This window comes from Parus major, chromosome 27 (assembly GCF_001522545.3).
Source record: "Parus major isolate Abel chromosome 27, Parus_major1.1, whole genome shotgun sequence".
In the NCBI taxonomy this organism is placed as follows: domain Eukaryota; kingdom Metazoa; phylum Chordata; class Aves; order Passeriformes; family Paridae; genus Parus; species Parus major.
The window spans coordinates 2273499-2294311 of NC_031796.1; the positions used below are offsets into that span (position 1 = coordinate 2273499).

Consider the following 20813-nt stretch of genomic DNA (forward strand, 5'->3'; position numbering starts at 1 on the left):
TGCCTTAACAAAAAGCCCAGCAAGGCCCTGCAGAGCAGCACCTCTGCCCCAGCCTTGCCCAGCCATGGCCCTGCTCTGAGGGGCAGCAGAGGGGAGACACAAGGCAGGAGATGCCTGGGCAAGAGCAGTGCTTGATAATCTGACTGCGTGGGATGAGGTCAGGGCTTGGGCCAGAAGCCTTCAAAGCTCCATCTCCTCCTCTTCCTCCCCCTCCTCCTCCTCCTCCTGTCCCTGCAGTGTCCCCAGGCCGTGCCCTGCGTTGCTGTCAGGGTGGGAAATCTGCCATGGTGAGAGAACCCAGGCTGAGGGCAAAGGTTCCCCGGGGCTCAGAGAGATTTAAACAATGAGGCACCTGTGCCTGCTCAGCCAGCACTTCTTGGGCATCCCCAGGAGCCTTGTCAGCCTCCTGGAGGTGTCCTTGTGGGAAGCACCATTGCTGCTGGCACAGTGACACAAACCAGGGACCCTGGGGAGCCAAAGGAGCTCTGGATCCACTGCAGGATGGGGGGGACAAGTGTCCCAGGAGAAGTGTCACCTCTCTGTGACACACACATCCATCTGTGCTCAGAGGAGAGAGGGCATTGGGAACAGGCTACAAAGAAGCTTTGACTCTGTAACAGAGCAGGCAGGGCAGAGGGCAGGGAGCCATGTGGGAAAAGCAAATCCAGGGGACACCCAGGCAATGGCAGGGCTGCAGACATTGTGCTTCCCCAACCTGTGCCTCCCTCCAAACAACCATGAGAAAGAGAGAAATGAAGTAATTCCACTTCCCAGGACAAGGGTTTGCTCACCTGGCAGGACCGAGAGCAGCGTCCCCTTGCCAAAAATGGTTCTGGCTGCCACATTTACACCCTGACACATTTCATTGCAAAAACGCCTCTGCCAGCCCCACGCTTGATCTCAAGCACAAAGCACCTGCAAATCCAGGCCCAGCAAAGCTTCCTGACACACCAGGCTCCACTTGGGTGCCATTCCCTGCAGCAAAGCAGCATCAATTCCCCAGCTCTTGCCTGAAAAGCAGCAGCTCCCTTTGCCTTTCCTGGTTTTTAGCACCCATGAGAGACGAGTCCCAGGCATGGCAAGGCTTTCCCAGAACCAGGGGCTCTGCTCCTGTGCAGGGACCTGCTGGGCACCCCCAGCTTTGGGTGTGGGTGGGTTTCAGAGGTGGCTCTGAGACCCGTGGCTGCCCCTAGAATTGGACACATTTTGTGCAGCCCAGAGCCAGATTCCCCTGCTGAGGGAGAGGAGGGCAGGCTGGGCTGGGCCAAATCAGCAGATTCTGCTCCTGTCCCAGGGGAGCCTGTTCCACTCAGCCCCAGGGAAGTGCCCAGGGAGGTGGGAAGGGAGGTCAGGGATAGCAGGGCCCAGGAATTCCCCCAGCTGGGCACATCTTGTACTCACTGGGCTTCACAACCAGCTGTGTCCCTGTCCCCAGGATCAGTTTGTAGTTCCCTGAGCTCACACAGTCCTTCACACCCCAACAAAAACCATCAGCTCTGCAGCCACTTCCTTCTCCAGCACCCTGCAGCAGAGCAGCTCCTGCCAACCAACACCAGGTACTGGAAGCCAAGAATCACTTCAGCCTTGGAAGGAAGAGTCTGGGGAACCCCATCCCCAGCAGGGATGACAGCTGGGATTGTGGGGCAAACAGGAGCATTGTTCATTGATCCTTTCCCCTCTGGAGCAAAGGAGCAGCTCCCTGGGCTGTGCCTGACAGAGCCATCAGCATCCCACCCTGATTTCATCCCACCCTGATTTCATCCCATCCTGATTTCATCCCATCCTGATTTCATCCCACCCTGATTTCCAGAGGTCTGGATGGCTGTGGCAAGAATTGTCTATCCCTGAGCAAGAGGGCTCAGGAGCTCTGTCTGCTTGGGTGAAGGGAGAGAGCAGGGGCTGCCAGGGGTGAGCAAAGGAGGAAATTCACGGCCTTTCTTAGGCCAGGTCCCTTCTGTAGCCAGAGAAAACAGCAAAATTCCCACAGATTGAATCCATCTCCCTCCACTCCCCTCGCACTGACTGGTGCCGTGGGATGAAGCAGGAAAAAGCTTCCACACTTACTGGGATTTACTCTTAGCTGAGTTCCACCTCCAAAGATGACCTTGTTGCCAAAACCAGCCCCACACAGTGTTTGCCTTCTCAACACAAACCCTGTCAGTCTCCTCAGGGGCTGATTCTCTGGAAAGCTGAGCTTTGCTGGCTGGGCATTTCTTGGACAGTCACAGCTGGCCATCCCTCTCAGCTCTGGCAGAGATGACCCCTGGGAGCATCTTTGTCCCACAGAGAGAAGATGCAGGTGATGATCACAGCTCCTCACACAGCACTAGGACCCTGGCCCCTAAATAAGAGCTCTCCTGTGGGGCCATCCTGCACAGCCTGCACACTCAGAACTCTGCTCTCTGTCTCTCACCCCTCCCACACACCAACTCCAGCCCTGGGCAGAGCCCTTCCCAACACAACCCAGGTGGTTTTGCTCCAGGTGAGGGATGGCACTTTGCTATTCTCTCCTTCAAGCTGTGCTTCCACCTACCAGGTGTCACCTTCTGTTTGGTCCCATTCCCAAATTCACACTCACTGACAGAAGCCTCAAAACACACTTTGACTCCAGAAAACAGCAAGAGGTTTCCCACTGAGTTCCAGGTGTAAATAGGTAAATAGGTCCTTGTCACTGCCTCTGACCCCCACACAGCACTGTCCTTCTCCTGTCCCATCCCTCTGAGCCCTCAGACTGTAAAAACAATCAAGAAATCCACGCAGATGGAATCCCAACCCCGTGCCTGTGTGGGGCAGATGAGAAGAGCTGTCCCCAGTGCCAGGGGTGCCCTGGTGCCTCTTCCTCCCCCACGTTTCAGCCCACAGGACACCTAACCTGGAGCTGCTCGGTGACTTTCAGGGAAACTCTGCTGCCAGCCCCGAAGCTGAACCTGCCCAGCCCTGCCCCTGCAAAATGCCACAACCAGGGCCAGCTTCAGCAAAATCCCACAGCCACCAGACAGCAAACAGCCAGAAGAGAGTGACATCTGGCTCTCCCAGCAGAGGTGGGAGGAAACAGTGAAAGGCAAGGGAAATCACGAATTCCTGAGCTCTGACATCCTGCCCCACAAACCAGGCTCACCCAGAGCTGCCCACAAGGGCCTGGAGCCCCTGCAGGAGCAGCCAGGGCTGCTCAGGGCACAAGCACTTGTCAGCATCTCACAGATTTCTGTGTCTTTGAGCGTTCCCTCCTCACCAAAGACAACTTTCTGCCCTCAGCCTTCCTCCCACAGCAGCTCACAGTTTTTCCATGGGCAGAGAGAGGACACTGGGCTCTCTGTGCTTACAGAGATTTCCCAACATTTACACCCCCCGTTATTGCCGAGCACATTTCTGCATTGGCCTCTAGGGCTAAAAAGTAATTTTGGCAGGGGACACAAGATCACACCTGGCTTTGTCCCAGCTCCAAGGGAGGACCAGATCCCATGGAAATCACAGAACAAAAGCCAGCAGAGCAGTGCTCTCATGTGCCCTGGGCACGGCAGCCTTTGGTGTGGCTGACAGGGACAGCCCCAGCAGGGCACAGGGGACAATTTTCCAATGGTCACACAGAGCCCGAGGTGAGAATTCCTCTGTGCAAGCACAGCCTCCTTCGAGAGCACACTGAGCTCAGAGCCTGTGCTGGGAGAGAAGGCACTTCAGGAGTGGGAAAGAGGAATGAAAGGAGGAATTGGAGAGCATTCCCCTTGCAGGGGAGGAATTGGGAAGCTGACAGGCAAGCTGCTCACTCACTGGGTTGGACGGACAGCCGGGTCCCTGAGCCAAAGGTGATCCTGTAGTTGTTGTCACACAGCATTTCCTGCCCTAACAAAAAGCCCAAGGAACTTCCTCAGAGTATCAGCTCTCCCCTCAGCTTTGCCCTGCTGGAACTGGGCAAACACAAATCCTCTGTGTCTCTATTTTAAGGTGCCTAATTGCAGGAATGCAGCCAGAGGAGACAGCCTGGAGGGAAGCAGCAGAAGCAGCAAAGGTCCTTGGCAGAAGATGCAGCTTTGTCCCTGGTCCAGCTGGAGCTTGGCTGTGCTGGTGACACACAGTGTGAGACACTCCTGCAGGAGCCCAGGGCTCAGGTGGCCTCTCAGCTGCTCTGGGCTGCTGCTGGCAGGACAGGGATGAGCCCTGGCACAGGAGATGCCATTGGCCCTGTGAACTGCAACACCAAGAGGAGGCAAAGAGAAAGCCCCAAGGTTTCCTTTCTCAGGCAGTTTGCAAAATCCCTGGCCATTCCTGGCCATGAGACTTGCCAGCACAGTGCCCAAAGGGCTGGCTCTTGCTCTGGTGTGAACCCCACTCTGGCCAGGGCTTTTCCAAATCAACACCAAGGTTTCCTTTCCCTGGGAGCTCAGCTCACCTTTCCTCTCCTGGGAGCCTGTCCTGGGCTGCTGCTGCTGGAGTGCAGCTCCCCAGACAGAATTGTTGGGTGAAATTGCATCCAGATTTCTCCACAAAGCCAGTGCAGTGCTCTTGGTGCAGCTGGAGCTCAGCACTGTCAGTGTTGAGACCACCTTGGCTCAGAGGGGGCACAACTCACCTGGGACAATGAGAAGTCTGGTTCCACTCCCCCAGGTCAGTTTTCCCCAGCCTCCAGAAGTCACACAGTGTCACAGCTCATTACAAAATGGGGCTCTCCATGCAGCCCCCTCTGGAGCTGTTACAAGGCTGGGATCCATCCAGAGCTGGAGCTGCCCCTGCCAGAGGCTCCAAACAGCCACACAGATTTCCAGAGATCTCCTCTGGCATCTCTTTGCCCCAACCCAATTTCTCTGTTCAAATCCCTGAGAAAAACTGCCTTTGCCTGTGGTCACTGGACATGTCAGAGATGGGAAGAAGTTCCCCCTCAGTTATCAGGGACCGGTTTAGGATGCCTGTCCCAAAGACTGCTTGCACTGGAATGGTGAGAGGGAAGGAAAGAAGGCCCTGGAGCCAGCCAGGATCAGGCTCCCTGACACTGGGCACCTTCCCAGCAGCCCAGATTTGCAGCTGCAGGAGGCAGCTTTGCAGTGCCAGAGGTGTTCCAGCACTGAAAGCCTTGCTGTCCATTTCAGCTGGGCCTTTCCTTCCATTGCCCAGCCCTGGCACAGCCCCAGCACAGAACTGCTGGGTGAGAGAGATTGCAACACTCAGGCACTGAGCACCTCCTTGGCCAGATGGGGAATTCACCCCCTGAGCCCAGGGGGAGCTGGAGCTGTTGTCAAAGAGCAGAGCAAGTTCCCAATCCCAGAGCTGGGAGCTCCATCTCCTGCAGCACCTCAGGCACTTTGGACAAAGAACACACAAGAAAATCTTCTCACTCACTGGGCTGGATGGACAGGCGGGTCCCTGAGCCAAAGGTCACCTTGTTGTAGCCAGAACCAAAATCCCACAGCATTTCCTGCCTTAACAAAAAGCCCAGCAAGGCCCTGCAGAGCAGCACCTCTGCCCCAGCCTTGCCCAGCCATGGCCCTGCTCTGAGGGGCAGCAGAGGGGACACAGTGCCTCACCCTGGATCCTGTGCTTCCCTGGGATGCAGTGGCACAGCCCAGGCTGGGCGTGGGCAGCTGGCACCTTTGGGAGCAGGAGTGTGGCCACTGTGTGCATCCCAGTCAGACAGACAGCAAGGAGCCTTGGTTTGGACACTCCCTGGAAGGGAAGTCCTCCCCTGGCTATGGACACACAGAGATGACCAAACCCCAGCCAGGCTGCTGTTCTCAGGCACCCAAAGAATGATCTCAAACACAACAGAAAGCGCAGCAGCAACGCTGGACTTACGTGGCCTGACAATGAGTCTGGTTCCAGAGCCGAAGGTAGGTACATAAACACCTGATCCTCTGTTCACACAGCATTTCCTCTCCTTACAAAAACCTTCCCCACCAGCTGGCAACACTGGTCACCCACAGTCCAGCAGACAGTGCTGAATGCCACGAGGATTCAGCCACAGCCTCAAGTGAAGAACTGCCATGATCTGCCTGTGGGGTCAACTCTGGGACTTGTGGATGCAAATCCTCCTTGAGAGCACTGCTCTTTCTGCCCAAAGCCAGAGAAGAGAAGGTGACCTGTAACTCCATAACTGAAGAGCCACCAGCCCAGGAAGGGTATCCTGAAAGTCTGGCTGGGCAGAGGGCAGTTTTGCCCCACATGGAAGGAGTTAACAAGAGAGTGTGTGCTCTTACCAGCTGAAGCTGGAAGCTGTGTCCCTCTGCCAGTGTGAGCTTGTGCCACAGCTCACACAGCAGTTTTCAGCTCAGCAGGAACACAAACTCATCCACAAGCTGAGAGAAAAAAGCAACCCCTGGTGGCATGGCCATGGCATGAAATATCCTGAGCAAATGTGGTCAGGATCCTACACTGAATATCTGATAGGAAGGACATAGTTCACTGACAGGGTAATTGAGGACATTGCTTAGTAGACCTCTCTTCAGCTCATATCACTAGTATGACATTTTATATATATATTTTTATATCTACAATATTAAGTAAAAACTGGTTTAAACCTTACTTGGTTTTACCCTTAGCTGCACTCCGCTTCCAAAGGTGAATTTGTTTCCATAGCTATTCACACAGTGATTGCCTTCAAAACAAAAACCCCTTTTTCCTCCAATACCTCATTAGGTCCTACTTGACATTCTTTTAAACTTTGTCTACCCAAGTAAACTCTTTGGCAATTTTAACTACATTTCCTGTAAAGATTTTTCCTAGTTTATGGTCTTCTTTGGTTTGGACAGAGATGGCCACTGACTGAAAGTCTTCTCCTTCATTCATGCAAAGAAATCCCACAGCAAAATTCCTCCTTCAGCATTAGATCAGCATTAAAAGCAGAGATCTCCTCCTGGACCTTCCTGCACAAACCTCAAAACACATTTCTTGATTCCCCAAACAAAAAATTCCCTGCCTGTTCCAACCTCTTTCCATGACAGCCCAGCTTTTGTTTTTCTCAAGAAGTGCAAACCTGGATGGAAACCTCTCTGTAGCCAGAAGCAGGAGCAAGTGAGCAAAGGCTTAAACAGTTTTCCCAGCAGAGACAGAACTGCAGCCACTGGGAATTAATGGGGACCTTGCCTGGGTTCTGGACAATGGAAATAAAGAACAATGAGAGGTCTGCAGATCTGGGAGGTTTCTGGGAACAGGCAGGAGTGAAGAAAATAACTCAAAAATGTCACAGACCTCAGTGACATGTATGGCACAGGAAAACCCAGCCTCTCAAGTAGATGTTTAGTTTCATAATTTTTTTTCCCCTCTGATGCAAGGTCAAGCTCTGACCTTCAGTTGCTCTCAGAAGGAAAGAACAATGGAATTTTAATGGCTGTTCCAATGCTTTCCTGGAAAGAAGAATTAGGCTTTCCTATCCATAACTCCCTTCAGGTTTTCCACCTACCAGGTTTCACTCTCAGTTGTGTCCCACTTCCAAAGGTCACTTTCCAGCCAGATGCTGAATTCACACAGTGACACACTCACTAACAAAAACCACACACAGCTTTGGGTCCACACAAATTCGTGCCAAGAGAGATCAAGGGGGAAAACAGATCTTGTCACACAGATTTGAATCTCAACTAAGATGTTTTGCCAGCTGCATACCTCTGATCTTTTCAGACAGAAACAATTCTGAATGCAGAAGAAATCCAAACCTTATTAGCATAACATATTTGAAGTTCTTGGACAATTTTTGTAATGTTTAGGAGAGAGGAAAATCTCAGCCTTGCCCTTATAATGTGAAAAAAGTGTTTGTTTTAATGTAAAAAAACAAACAATTTCCAGAATTGGTTTTGTGCCTCTCCCAAAGGTGAGTTTCCAGGAAGACTCAGTTATCCCACAGTAATCAGCCTTTATGCAAGAATGGTAAAGGAGAAAAGCCTCAGCCTTTGACAGCCAAAACACACTGAAATTTCAAAAGGGGATGAAATTCTCACCACTTTTTAAAGCAACTAACAGAGCTGTTTCTAAAACTTCTGATGGTCTGAAGGAGTCAGATCAAGCAGCTAGTCAATCTCAGAAGTTAAGCAAAGGACCAGACCCATTAGAGAAAGAAGCAGAGGAAAATCAAACAGACAGAAGCTTCCAGAGAAAACCAATCTGAGGTCCTAATTTTGTCTTGTTTGTTTAGTTGGCAATGAATCCAGTAAGGGATGCAAACCCAAGTCCCAGAAAGCAGCTCTATCTAATCTTTGGAGTAGACAAAGGCTACTCATGTATGATCATCTCAAATACATTCCCCAGGAGGGTTCCTCTAACTGGGGTGTTCCACAACACAAATACATTCAATGATTTGCAGCACAGGAGCAGTTTCAGAGCTGTTCCAGTCAGAGCAATAGGGCAAAGCAGTTAGAAGCTGAGTGTTCAGAATGTGCTCTCCTCCCCAACACCCTCTTTCCTTCAAGTTGTAAAGAAGCTTTTCCCTCTGTATTCTAAGGAAGATCTAATAAAAAACCTAAAAGGTTCAGTCTGTCATTGGTGAGGAGATACCTACTGGGCTTTACCAGCAGCCTGGTTCCACTTCCAAAGGTCAGTTTTTCTGTAGCTCTTGAGTACACACAGTCAAACACTCCCTTACAAAAACCCCCAGGCTCTCCTGCACATTTCAGCTGCCAATTATTTGACATCAACATAAAACTCTATGTGCAAAATGCCTGTTAGAGATCCCCACAAAATGAAAGCTGGGGTGTCCCCTCTGTCCCCTTGCAGGTTTTGTGTCAATATTTTTTTCAGGTTAAGAATGATGAATTGCCCTGATGATGGGAGGTTTTGGTGTAGTCAGGAATCAACCAAGGCTCTCCCTACAGAAATCAAAGAGTTGGTATCTATTTTCAAAGCTGTGCTTTGGAAAGGCAGACATTCCCAGGAGCACTGCACTCCCCAGTGCTGAGCAGTTCTGCAGGGGAAGGTGTGACTGGGGACACCTGGATCAGTATTTCACATAAGCAGAACTTCTGCAGGCTTTTCTATACCTGTTAATACATATCAAATCACTTTTTTTATAGGACAGAGACCTGCCAGTTTTCTGAAGAGCCATCTTCTCCTTTCTTACTCATGTAATTCCACATGTGGGAGGACCTTGTGGTGCTCTTCAAAAGGGATAAATGTGAAAAGCACAAGGAAAATCCATTCTTTTACACTGTCTGCAGTTATCTCCTACCAAGGAATACCATGAAGGTCAAGCAGCTTGAGAATTGAGACAGCTCTGTAGTTTGGTGAAAGATTTGTCATCTGTCTGGCAATCTACACTGATTTACATGATTTCTATTTTGCTGGGAATTTACTCCTTGTATCCTTTGTGTGAGTAGAAACTTACTGGAATTCTTGGAAGGATTCCTCTCATAAGAGCTGCTCTCCATGAGCTCTCAGACATTATAAAAAAACCCCAGACTTCTTCTTGCTGCTCTGTTTCCACTAAATGTTCCAGCCACACTCTCATTTCAGCCCCAGAAGTGGCAGATACAGAAGGAGATTCCCCTCCCAGGGTAATTACACACTACTGATTCCAAACACTCTTGTTCAGATCATGCACTTACTTGGTTTAACACTGAGCCTCGTTCCTTTGCCAAAATGCAACTTTACATAGCTGTTTCCTGAATTCACACAGCATTCAATTCCTTTGCAAAAACCCTTCCTGCTCTGCAAATGCCCACAAACCATGAAAACTCCTGCTCTTGTGAGCAGTGATGGTTTCTGGACAGGAGTGAATTCAGATAATCCCCTCCCAGACTTAATGAACCTACCAAAGAAAAGGTAAGATTCTATTTAGTATCTCAATAAAATGATTCCATTCTGCAAGCTAGCTGGACAGGAAAGCCCTTCCATCCTAACTGCAGGCCTCCATTCCTTCCTCCTCACTAAGGATTCAGACATCTACTCACTGAAATATAAAGATGAGAAAGAGAACCTGCCCTTGCAGGCAGATAATTAACCATCCTCCTAACGAGGATATGCCCATTTCAGCTCTTTGCTGCCTATCCTGAGTTGTTCTGCACATATATAAGTGGATTATTTGCTTTTGGGGGGATTTCAGAAATGCAATAATGATGAAGTCCTGAATGCAGCCCCACATAGTTCTCCTTCCTCCATGCACTCAGGGCACACATCACTCACTGCATGCTGAATAAGGTCCAGATCAAAGCAAGGCTGGAGCTGAATTAACATTAACATTGTGGTGCTCATTTGGGTGAGCCTTGGGTTTCCTCCTGTCATTTTCTACACACCACTTTTCATTTCCACCATTCTCCTCCCCTCCTTCAGTATTTCCTGACATTTGGAAAAGAGAAATGCTTAGCACAGAATTCAGCAAACCCACAGTTTCTCACCTGTGAATCCAAGGCAAACTCTGACAGAAACTCCATTCTGATCACAAGCCAGGAATGGGAATTTACTAAGATATTTATCCTTATCTCTGCAGAACACAGGCAGGAAGCCCAAGTGTAAGACTCTGCAGTATTTGAGATCATCACAACTGAAGAAGAATTACACTCTGTGGATCTGCATGACAGAACAGGAATTTGAGCCCAGCACATTTGCAAAATACCTGACAGAGTAGGAAGGTAAACAGGTAAAAAAAGCTGCCTCCTTAACCAGACTGAACTTGTTGTCACAACTATCTGTCTCTCCTGTCCAAATATCTGCTTTCTTCCTCCTGCAGCTGCACTGCCTGAGAGTTCTCTACAAAAATCACCTCTGAAGTTTGAACTCAGCTGAAAGCATGTCAGTCACAGAGGACCTACCTAAAATGACAAAGTTGTGCCTTTCACAGTTCAAAATGGGGAAAAACACAGAACCAACCAGTCAGATGTACATAAAAATTTAACAGGAAATGCTGTCTGGATTGGTTTTCTTCCTTTCTTCTTTTTGACTGCATTTTGACTGCAAATTGGAGATTTTCATATGAACATAGGTTTGTTCTGATTTCTTTCTACAAAGTGAAAAGAAAGTTTATTTTACTTTACTGATTTCTGTTTCTCAGCTACATCTGACTCCCAAGTGCCCATTTGATCCTGGATATTCAATGGACAATGAAGTCATTCAGCCTGGTAGAACAAGATGATTTTTAATTAGATTGAATATCTAAGCCTCAGAGGGAGGCTTAGAAATTTGAGCTAATTTCAGATTGGAAGTCTAATGACTTCCAGTTACTTATTGATTGTTGAACTTGCCCAAACAATGCAGCAGTTTTGAACTAGCACTGCCAAAACCTGTGAATGGGTAGGAAATGTGTCACAACCCCTGAAAAAGTCTGTGCACTTTGTCAGACATTGGCTTGGGCATGAAAACCTGGTGCTGGAGACTTGAATGCAAACTCCTTTATAAAAAGCACCTCATTGAAATTGCAAGGGCAGAACAGAATTAACAAACACCTGCAGTTATCCTGTCTGTTTATAGTGCTAGGAGAAGTCTGAATTCATCATTCCAGCTGAATCTGGGAGGAGATCTCTTGGAACAGAGCACAAGAACATTTCTGCACCCAGCTCTGCTGAATACTCAGGAGTAGCACAGAACGGGCTCTCACTGGATCTGGGATGTGACAAAACAGCATTTTTGACTGAAAACAAACACTGAAACACTGCTTTTCCTGGAAGACTTACTTGGAAGCACAAACAGAAGAGTTCCTCCACCAATATTGAGTTTCCTGTCAGCACACAGTGACAAGGGTCTTTATGGAAACCACTGCAGATGAACTGCACAGATCCCAGTGGAATGAGTGGAACTGCTGAATGAGTTAACTACTCTCCCAAACCTGTGGAAGCCAGCATGAAGCAAAAAGTCTTGCTGTGCTTTAGATGGTATCCACAACAATTTACTTCTGTTGCTTAAAATTTTGCTAAACTAAATGGCAGTATTTAATAATCTTCTGCCCACATCAGTGTATATTTTGGGGCTGTAAAAGCAAACAAGTCTTCTATTTCACTTTTTTTTTCCCATTTAAGGTATTTCACAGGTACAAAAAGATAGTATTTAGTATTGCAACGTTTCTCTGCAACCATTGTTGTGCCAATATATCAGTTATAAAAGAACCAGAAGGATTTGTGGGAATCATTCCATGTCACTGCCCTGGTAACACAGTGAAGGATTGAGAAGGGTTAAGAGAAGGGTTCAAAATCAATGCTGAAAATGTTTTCAGTCTTATGGACACTCACCAGAACAGAGACAAGATTTCCTAAGCCTTCAAACACTTCATTATATTATAAACAAAATTAAATATTTAGAAAAAAAGAACACAGAAGTGTAATTATTAAATTATCCATCTTCACTTACTTGGTTTTACAATAATTCTTGTTCCTTGTCCAAAAGTTAATTTCCCAAAGTTTCCTGTATTCACACAGCCAGAAAGTGCTTTGCAAAAACCATCCAAAGAAATACATTTGTCTTTTTAACTCCTCCTTTCCTGGAAGAGAAACCAGCTAAACAAAATTGGGAGTAGTAAATTACAATATCCATAGTTTATTATGGAATAAGACTCACAGCTTAACTAGAGATATCACCATCAACCTGTTACACCTAATTGTATCCCTTCCTTTTCTTTCTCTTTTAAACTGGAAGCTGATTTTTTTTTTGCCAAGGAGTAATTCTGACTTTATCTTGACTGTGTGTTTGCTTTCAGCCATAAAAACAATTACAAGGCAATCCTTCACAAGGGAAAAAACAACATTTTTTCCCCAATATCTTATTTCCATTTGTGAAGGTGAATTACCAGTTGCAGGGAGAACTGAGAATAATGATGTGTGCAGTAATAAAAGCCTTAATGGACTCAGCTTCTACTGGTACCTCATTTTCTGGCAAACATACCTGGCTTAAAATTAAAATAATTGCTCCCTGTGAATGTTGCCAAAATATTCTACAGCAAATTGCTTCTCCTTCTGTTAAAGACTTGTGCCACATCCAGTCTCACAGGCAGGAATAGTCTCAGCCTGAGCCACTAGAGTTGAAATAAAAGCTACTTTGCATTTATTTCACCTGCAGATGAATGAAGGGGGTATTTCTAAAAACCACCAAGTTCTTACCTGCTTCTACTGATAGCCTACCTTGTGATGAAAATCCATGGATAGTGATATTTTCTGAACACTAAAACTGCTGGTTGCCAAAAAAAACTCTAAGAAAAATTGTTGGAAGATAAAGACACTCAAGGAAATTTCCATCAATAGATTTCAGTGATGGGGGTCAGGTAAGGACACGCATAAATTCTTCACAGACTTTGTTATTCCAGTGATTTAAAAGCCTGTGTTTGATATAAATTAAGCATCAAATTTCTTAGAATATTGAAATGTAAGTGTTCACATTGCATTCCCCACTTCAATTCTGGAAACTTAGAAAGTTCTCAAATTATCAATTAACCTCCATGGGGAACCTGCACATCTTTGCCCAGATCTACCTGTCTGCAATCCCAGAACCACAGGCACTTCCTTCCTAAAGCCCCCCACGATTCTTTCTGGCTTTACTTTTATGCCCATTCCTCATTCACATTTAAACCCTTGATTTTCACATCCAAAGTTCCACCTTGGCAAACCCTTACAAAACCCTGGCCATGGAAACTTCTGATCCATGACAGACTTTCTCCCTCCTTCTTAAAAAAGGAATAATTATCAAATGCTTTTTCCAGTTTCTAAAGGTAAAACTTGTAAAAACCTTGATTTGAAACAAAACTGACACTCTGAAGTACATGTTCAGGGAAATGAGGCACCTTGAGAGACCAGAAACACGTCCTACACATGGGACCTGTCTAAATTTACTACAGTCCTAGTGTCCCTTATAACCAATAGGAAAACATGGACATTTTTCAAGTACAGTTCTCATCTTGGGGATATTAACTCTGAAAAAAAAAACCTCAAAAAGCACTGAAAAAGATGGAAACGAAATCTCCTTGGGATGGCAGATTTGACCTTGAATATTTTGCATGAAAGAGACTAAATTTGATTCACAAGTCTGACAGCTTCAAGATGAATATTCATTTATTCTATGTGTGAAAGGTGACACAACCACTAATGTGGGGATTTTGAGATAGAGATGGGATCACTGGGAGATGTCTTAAAGCACAATTTATTATTTTTCTTCTATAGTCTCATGAAGTTGTGAGCACATCTTCAGCTTATTCACCAAAAGTTCCTACTTAGTGGTCACAAGACCACAGGTCACAAGGTCTTTTAAAGGTTATTTAACCAATAAACTAATGCCACAAAATAATGTTTCTACTTTTACACCAATAACTAATTATTTTGTTTTACATGTCTTTGCCACAGTGTGGACTTTCTTAACCAATCATACAGTGACACACAAAGCTACTTGTTATACCTTAAACTTCTTATTACCTTCATAATTACTTCTATATCTTAATTTTAAAACCTTAAAACTTCTTCCAACTTAACCTAATGTCCTTCTATTTAAACTCACATTCTCACTTATCATTCTAAGTCTGGAAGCTTTCTCCAAGGCCTCAAGTCAAACCCTGTGTTCATGTCCACATCTAAGTTTGCATTTTTAAGATTTTGAGAGCTTTCTGTGTCTGGAATCCCCACACTCTAACTCCTGGTAGGTAGAAAGACTGTCATTTAGGGAAAAAATTATCTTTAACCCCTGAAATCACAGATCCAGAGCATGGTTTGGGTTGAAAAGGACCTTAAAGGTCATCTCACTCCAACCCCCTGCCATGGGCAGGGATGTCACTCACTGGATCAGGTTACTCAGAACCCCATCCAACCTAGCCTTGAACACTTCCAGGGATGGGCCAAAGCTCATCTCAGTTTTCTAAAGCTCAGTTTTTGATATGTTTATTTCTGGCACTTACTTGGATAAACAGAGAGGTTTGTCCCTTTTCCAAAGGTCAGCTTGTTGTAGCTACTGCCGGAGTTTCACGGTGACAAAGAGCTTTACCAAAACTGCTGGCAGCAGCTTTTGAGTAAAAGGAGATTTTTCAGCTTTGATGTGTGCTCATAGATCTCTCAGGGTGTTTCTTTTCAAGTTTCCTAGGTCAAAACTGAGCAATCTTATCTAGAGAAGGTGACAAGGTCTAGAGAAGGTGACAAGGTCTAGAGAAGGGGGTTGGAGTGAGGTGATCTTTAAGGTCCCTTCAAACCCAAACCATTCTATGATTAAAATACTTGAAAAAAATTCTCATGACAGTTCCATACAGTGAATCCCAGAGCTGTGGGATCCTATCCCACCAGCCCAGCTCACATCTATCACAAAGGAAATTGTGGTCCATCCTCCCTGATAGCAGCAACTGAATAAATCAGAGTAATTAACTCTGAGCATGAAGATGAACAAGAAAAAGCAAGACAGGAGAGAAATTTTCCTACAGCACTTTGTCCATCCACCTCAGTTAGTGTTTATCTTATCCCAGCAGCCTGCAAGAACAGGCATTTCACATCAAAACTGTCTAAACTCCTCATCCAAGTGTCCCCCATCCCCTGAACAGCACCAAAATGATGATGAAGCCTTAAGGATTTATTCCTCTCTAAGATATGAATTTGCCTTTGTTCTCACATTTCCATTATTTTTTGGAAAAAAACAACCCAAATCCAAACAATGAAACAACAGTAAACCCCAAAACTAAACAACAACAAAACCACAAACACTTCTATAATCTTCTTGTATAACTAAAATTGTAGACAGACAATCTACAGAGCAACTCAGTCCCAGTTTCTGCCTCTGTTTCCATTCCAACAGATGCACAAAGATTTCTAGAAACTGTCATTGCAACCCCCAAATTCAGTATTTTCTCTTTCTGGCCTGCACAGGACCAGCTACACATCAGTAACTCTGACAATTTACATGCAAACAGAAGAGTGAAATATACTCAGACAATTCTATTCCCTTCACATGTTTTTTTCCTTATTCCTCTTCCATTATGCTCACTTGGATTTACCTTTAGAGCAGTCCTTGCCCCAAAGCTGAGTACATTGTCATTTCCAGCATTCCTACTGCTATGGAAGTTAGCACAAGACCACCTCAAAATGCCAGTCTGAACTTTGATTTAAAAGTTTGTGGAAGCCACATAATCCCAGGAATCTTTTAGTGTTGTTTCACAGCCACTCTGGAATGACCAGGTTCTTTACTGTTCTTCAGAATTGTTTTACTTTATTATTAAGCTCTTCCTTGACCAAAAATTATTTTCTCAAAACTGGTATATCAGAGCTGTAAGAAACTTCACAAAAACTCAAGAAACTTTGCAAAAACCTGAACTCAAAACTCGTTAAGTTCTCACAACAAGAACATGAAGAACCACTTGTTTCAGCCTGGTGTAAAACACCCTGTTCTTTAAGGCATGTCTGAGTATTAATTCCAAGATCTCCACGTAGAGCAGCTGTTTGGGACAACTACATGCTTCTGCTCCAACTATTTTCTTTCTCAGCATTGTCCATTAGACATTCACTACAAAACTACAAAAGCAAATGTTTTTCACCTGATGGGGCTGTAGGGGCTGCTCTGGAGCTGCTGTAAATCAGTCACTTTGGCTTCAGGGACACTGAATTACTGCTGATGATTTACTGAGGACAAGAATTCATTTGCTCCTGTCTAGTTTAGCTGTAAACCAAGAGATTTCATGGAGATGTTTTCCCCATTTGGGCTTTGTCTGTGTATGGCTCATATTTAAGGAGAAATAACCTTTTAGATTTAAAAAACCCACCAAAAGCTCACATGTTCTTATGATGAGTAGGTTTTAGTGTGAGATATAATCCCTTGACAAAAAGTGAGCTGGTATTGGCCACAAGTAGTTTTGGTACCATAGAAAGGTTTGTAAAAAAATTGAGTTAAAAAAGAAGCAAAGCAAAGCAGACTGATGCCTGTCAATAATTTTTCATCTCATGCACAGGTTTTAGATTTTTTACAAATTGCTGATGTAAAGAAAAAGAAAGCATTGTAGGATTTTAAAGCAAATTTTCCTCTCTCAAATGTAACTTCAAACCCTTCCATACACGAGAAACAATTCTAAATGGTGTCTCTATTTCTGAACAGGCAATATCTTCCCAAGCCTTTCTCATGTAACACTGGACTGGCAACCACAACCAGTTTGTCCAGTCAAAACCAGGTCTGAATTTGCAGAATGACATCAAGCTGAAAACATCTGATTTAGCAGCAAGGATCTCAGTTGCTACTGGCCTTCAAAAGTTAAATGAACATGAATTAAAATAAAATGTAAATAATAAAAATAAAAAGGCATTTTAAAATTCATAAAAAATAAAGTAAAATTAAAGTTTAAGTAATAAAAATGAATTAAATTTGCCATCCCTGTGTGTTGAGTTTATCTAAATGCCCAGGGAATAATGTGATATAATTTGCTCATACCCATCCATTTGCAGTGTTTTTTTTCACTCTTTCTTACTCAGCTGCATTTTCTGTTCTGAATGACATCTCCAGGGAGATGCCTCAATGCTATATTAGACCAAAGATTTGAAAGCAATTGCTGTAAGCAGAATATTACTGATTATCCTTAATTTTACTTCCCCAAACTGGCTGCTGTAGTTGGCAGGGAAGTGATTTGTGCTTCTGTCATGTTTTTTTCACATTTTGGAATTGTAAATGGGAGTAAATGGAAATATCATCCCCAGGTTCCTCCAGCCAAAGAGGAGCAGCTCACCTGAAAACACTGTCAGCTGAAATCCAGAGATAAAATGGATTGTCTCAATGAACATGCCCACAGCAGCTCAGCCCTTTACAAAAACACCTCCTCTGTCCTCTCATTAAATTTAAGATGTTTCCATGGCACATTATGACTTTTAAGTATTCCTTATCACATAGAAGTATTGATAATGTTTGTTTTAAAGTGATTTGAGAATTATATGCAGGGATTAAATATTCAAAACCATGAAAAATCCATGAAAATATCAGCAGCTTGCTTTTCTCAGTATGGGAACTATGCTTACTGATATAATTGTGATGAAATCAATAATTCTGTGTTAGTTTCTTAAATAACTGAATATGTGAAGATTTTCCTTAGAGCAAAAAGAAAATTTATTCAAAACTTCTACTTTTCCCAGAAATGCAATCTCTCTTTCTGCATCCCACTTGATACAAAAGAAAAACATTCTGCATGGATATTCAGGATCAGATGGAAAAAAATCTGGGCATCCCTTCCAGAATAGCTCAGTCCATCATTTCCACTCCAGTCAAGCAGTCTCAGAGTACATTTACTTGCAGCAAAAAAGAAAAAGGAAAACATTAGAACCAGCAGCTGATATTTTCTTTTTGGATGGCCAGAACAGCCATGATTTTGTCGTTATTCAGAGTTCTCATGGCTAAATTGAAGAGTTTGTGGATCCTGCACAGCAGTAACTCCCAGTGTCAGTGTAACAGCACTTCACAAAATAATCCCTTCTTACCAAGTTCAGGTGAGTTTTTCTCTATAGGTCACTCACAGCACAACTGGCATTTGGAATTTTCTTGAGTGCCATTCCCAAAATTACTGGACAGCATAGTGTGGACTACCACAGGAAGGAAGGAAGTAAAGGAGGGGAGGGAGGAGTGATTATTGTTCAAATTATAAATGAAGTGATGGGAAACCTTTGTGCCTGTCCATGCAGAAATGATTTCTATACAAATTATTACATTTCCAAGCCATACTCTATGTGCAATCCCTACTGATATTTTCAGCTAAAAGCTGAATGAGATGAGGAAGGAAAAACAGCTGAAAAGCAGCAGATTATATCATTGAACAGTTTTAAACTTCTCACCCAGATTTCCAAATACACAAACTTGGTTAACAAATGGGAACACTCCCATTAGTGCCACTATAACATATATAATTGGAAAACTTTACATAATTCTATAAAACAGACAGAAAAACTTTTATTAATTCAAATTAATTTAAAGACAAGAGCAGGCCAGTTTTGTGCATTTAAATACTTCCATCCTCTTCCAAGTCCCTGCACCACTTCACTGCAGAACAGGATTTTAAGGAATTTAGTTTCTCTCTCCTGTTCCACAGAGTGAATTATCCTCCAAAGGAAAAGTCATTTTCCCAGAGTCCCACAGCAAGTGACCATGTCTAAGGCTGTCCTTTGAGACCCACCCTCCCCTTGTTGCTGTTCCATTACAGCTGCTCAAAGCACACCCTCAGTATCCTGATGCCTAAAAGAGATGACTCCAAAGCACAGCCCTCTGAATTCCCAGCTGGATTAAACTAAAGAAGTGTTATATCCACAGGTTTGTGCCATGCAAACAGACTCACCTGTTGGCAGAAAGAGCCAGGTCCACAAGCAGAACTCGATGTGAGAAGCCCCAGTGAGAAACCCCTCAGCAGACACCTCCAAGGCCTGGAGCTCCTGAGCTCACCTCAGCTGCAGCCTTCCTGCAGGAAACAAGGTCCTCACAATATCCCAGGGCACCAGGCACTCTGGCACTTGCATTCACTCATTTTCTTATCAGCCTCTTCATTGTCTGAAGCCAGAAAGCTTGGGCTGCATTCCTTGCTGGTTCAGACTTGCTGCTTGCTTAGCCAGACATCTACAGCTTTGGAAGACCTGACTTAGGTAAAACAGCTTTTTGGGGCACAAGCACATCCCTTAATATCATCAAGACATCTTTCCTCCAGCCCAGGAAATTGTGACCACCAACGAATAATCTTGAATAATTTAGGGTTTAAAACTCCTTTAGAAATACTGAGGAATTCTGAAAGCAGGGCTGCAAGTGCTTCCCATATTCTACTCCGTTTCTTCTGTTACAAAAAACTTCCAGCTCTAGCCCTGCTTTAGTTTGAAATTTCAAATGAAGCTTCTCTGAATTTCACTTCAGTTTTTCAGCTCTTTCAGCTGCCTGGTCCTGGACTTTCTAAAGCCTCTGGATCACATAGCAAGAGTTTCCAACTGCACCTGCTGGCAAGACCAGAATGCAAATGAAGAGCAAAGAAGTTTAATTTGTGACATGTGCAGACACAGCACTTCTTGTGGGGTTTGGATGGTTTCTTTGATTGGTTGTTTTTTTTGTGTTTTTTCTCCTCTTTGAACTATTTACAGGATTTCATTAATTTGAAAGCATTGTGGGAACAATAAACACTTTGGCCAGAAGGTAGCAGGAGAGATCAGAGAAAGAAATTCAGTTTACATCAATAGATCTACTTTTACCAGGATCTTTTTAGTATTTGGGGAAACAGAACATGCTGGTCAGAATATATTCAGCAGATGTGGGAATATGATTATTACATTGTATTTTTAATGCTGTATAAGAAAACAGAAGGATTCAGTGGTAAAAAAAATTATTTAACATTGTCCATTCTCACAAAGTTTGATACTGTTTAAGTAAAATCAAGAAAGGAATACATTTATCATCTTACCAAAACATGTTTGAAGGTTTATGTGAAGAGAAACAGTCTGGTTTACCCTCTCAAATAAAAAGTTGAAATTAAATTAAATTAATTATTATAAAAATAATATGAGGAAATCCAATTTGAAAAAAAAAAAAAAAAGGAGGGGGGCATATTTTTAACATCATTCCATATATTTGAATTACTTCTAGCAAATTAAAATTCATAGAAGTTTTTAGGTTTGCTTTGAGTATTCTTTTAAATATATGCCCAGCCTTCCTCCCAAACTCAAGCCTTGCAGCTGGGGCTGCAGCAGCTGCAGTGATGGGCACAGGCAGAGCTCTGACACCCAGCCTGGCCTTACAGCAGGAAGAAAGGAGCAGCATCAGCCACATCCCCTCCAGACCCATCTGAACTGCAACTGGCAGCACCCTTCTCTGGCCCCTGGCGAGAAAGTACTAAATAAAGCCCAGGTCAGGCTGCTGTGCTGTGCCCAGAGGCAGTCAAGGGCCTGAGGGTGAAGAATTCTGGCCATAGAACACTGTGGGGCACCACATGGGAAAAACCCCAACGATTTCTGCAAGGG

The 20813-nt window shown here is 44.5% G+C and overlaps 1 gene segment (V, D, J or C); it reads right to left on the reverse strand.

Annotated features, from left to right (window-relative positions):
• The window catches only part of LOC107215211, a 32459-nt gene extending 14823 nt beyond the window's left edge, over positions 1–17636 (reverse strand). The window contains 1 exon segment of the C gene segment in view: positions 17567–17636. Coding sequence covers positions 17567–17621 — 55 coding nt within the window.
• Positions 17637–20813: the final 3177 nt, after the last annotated feature.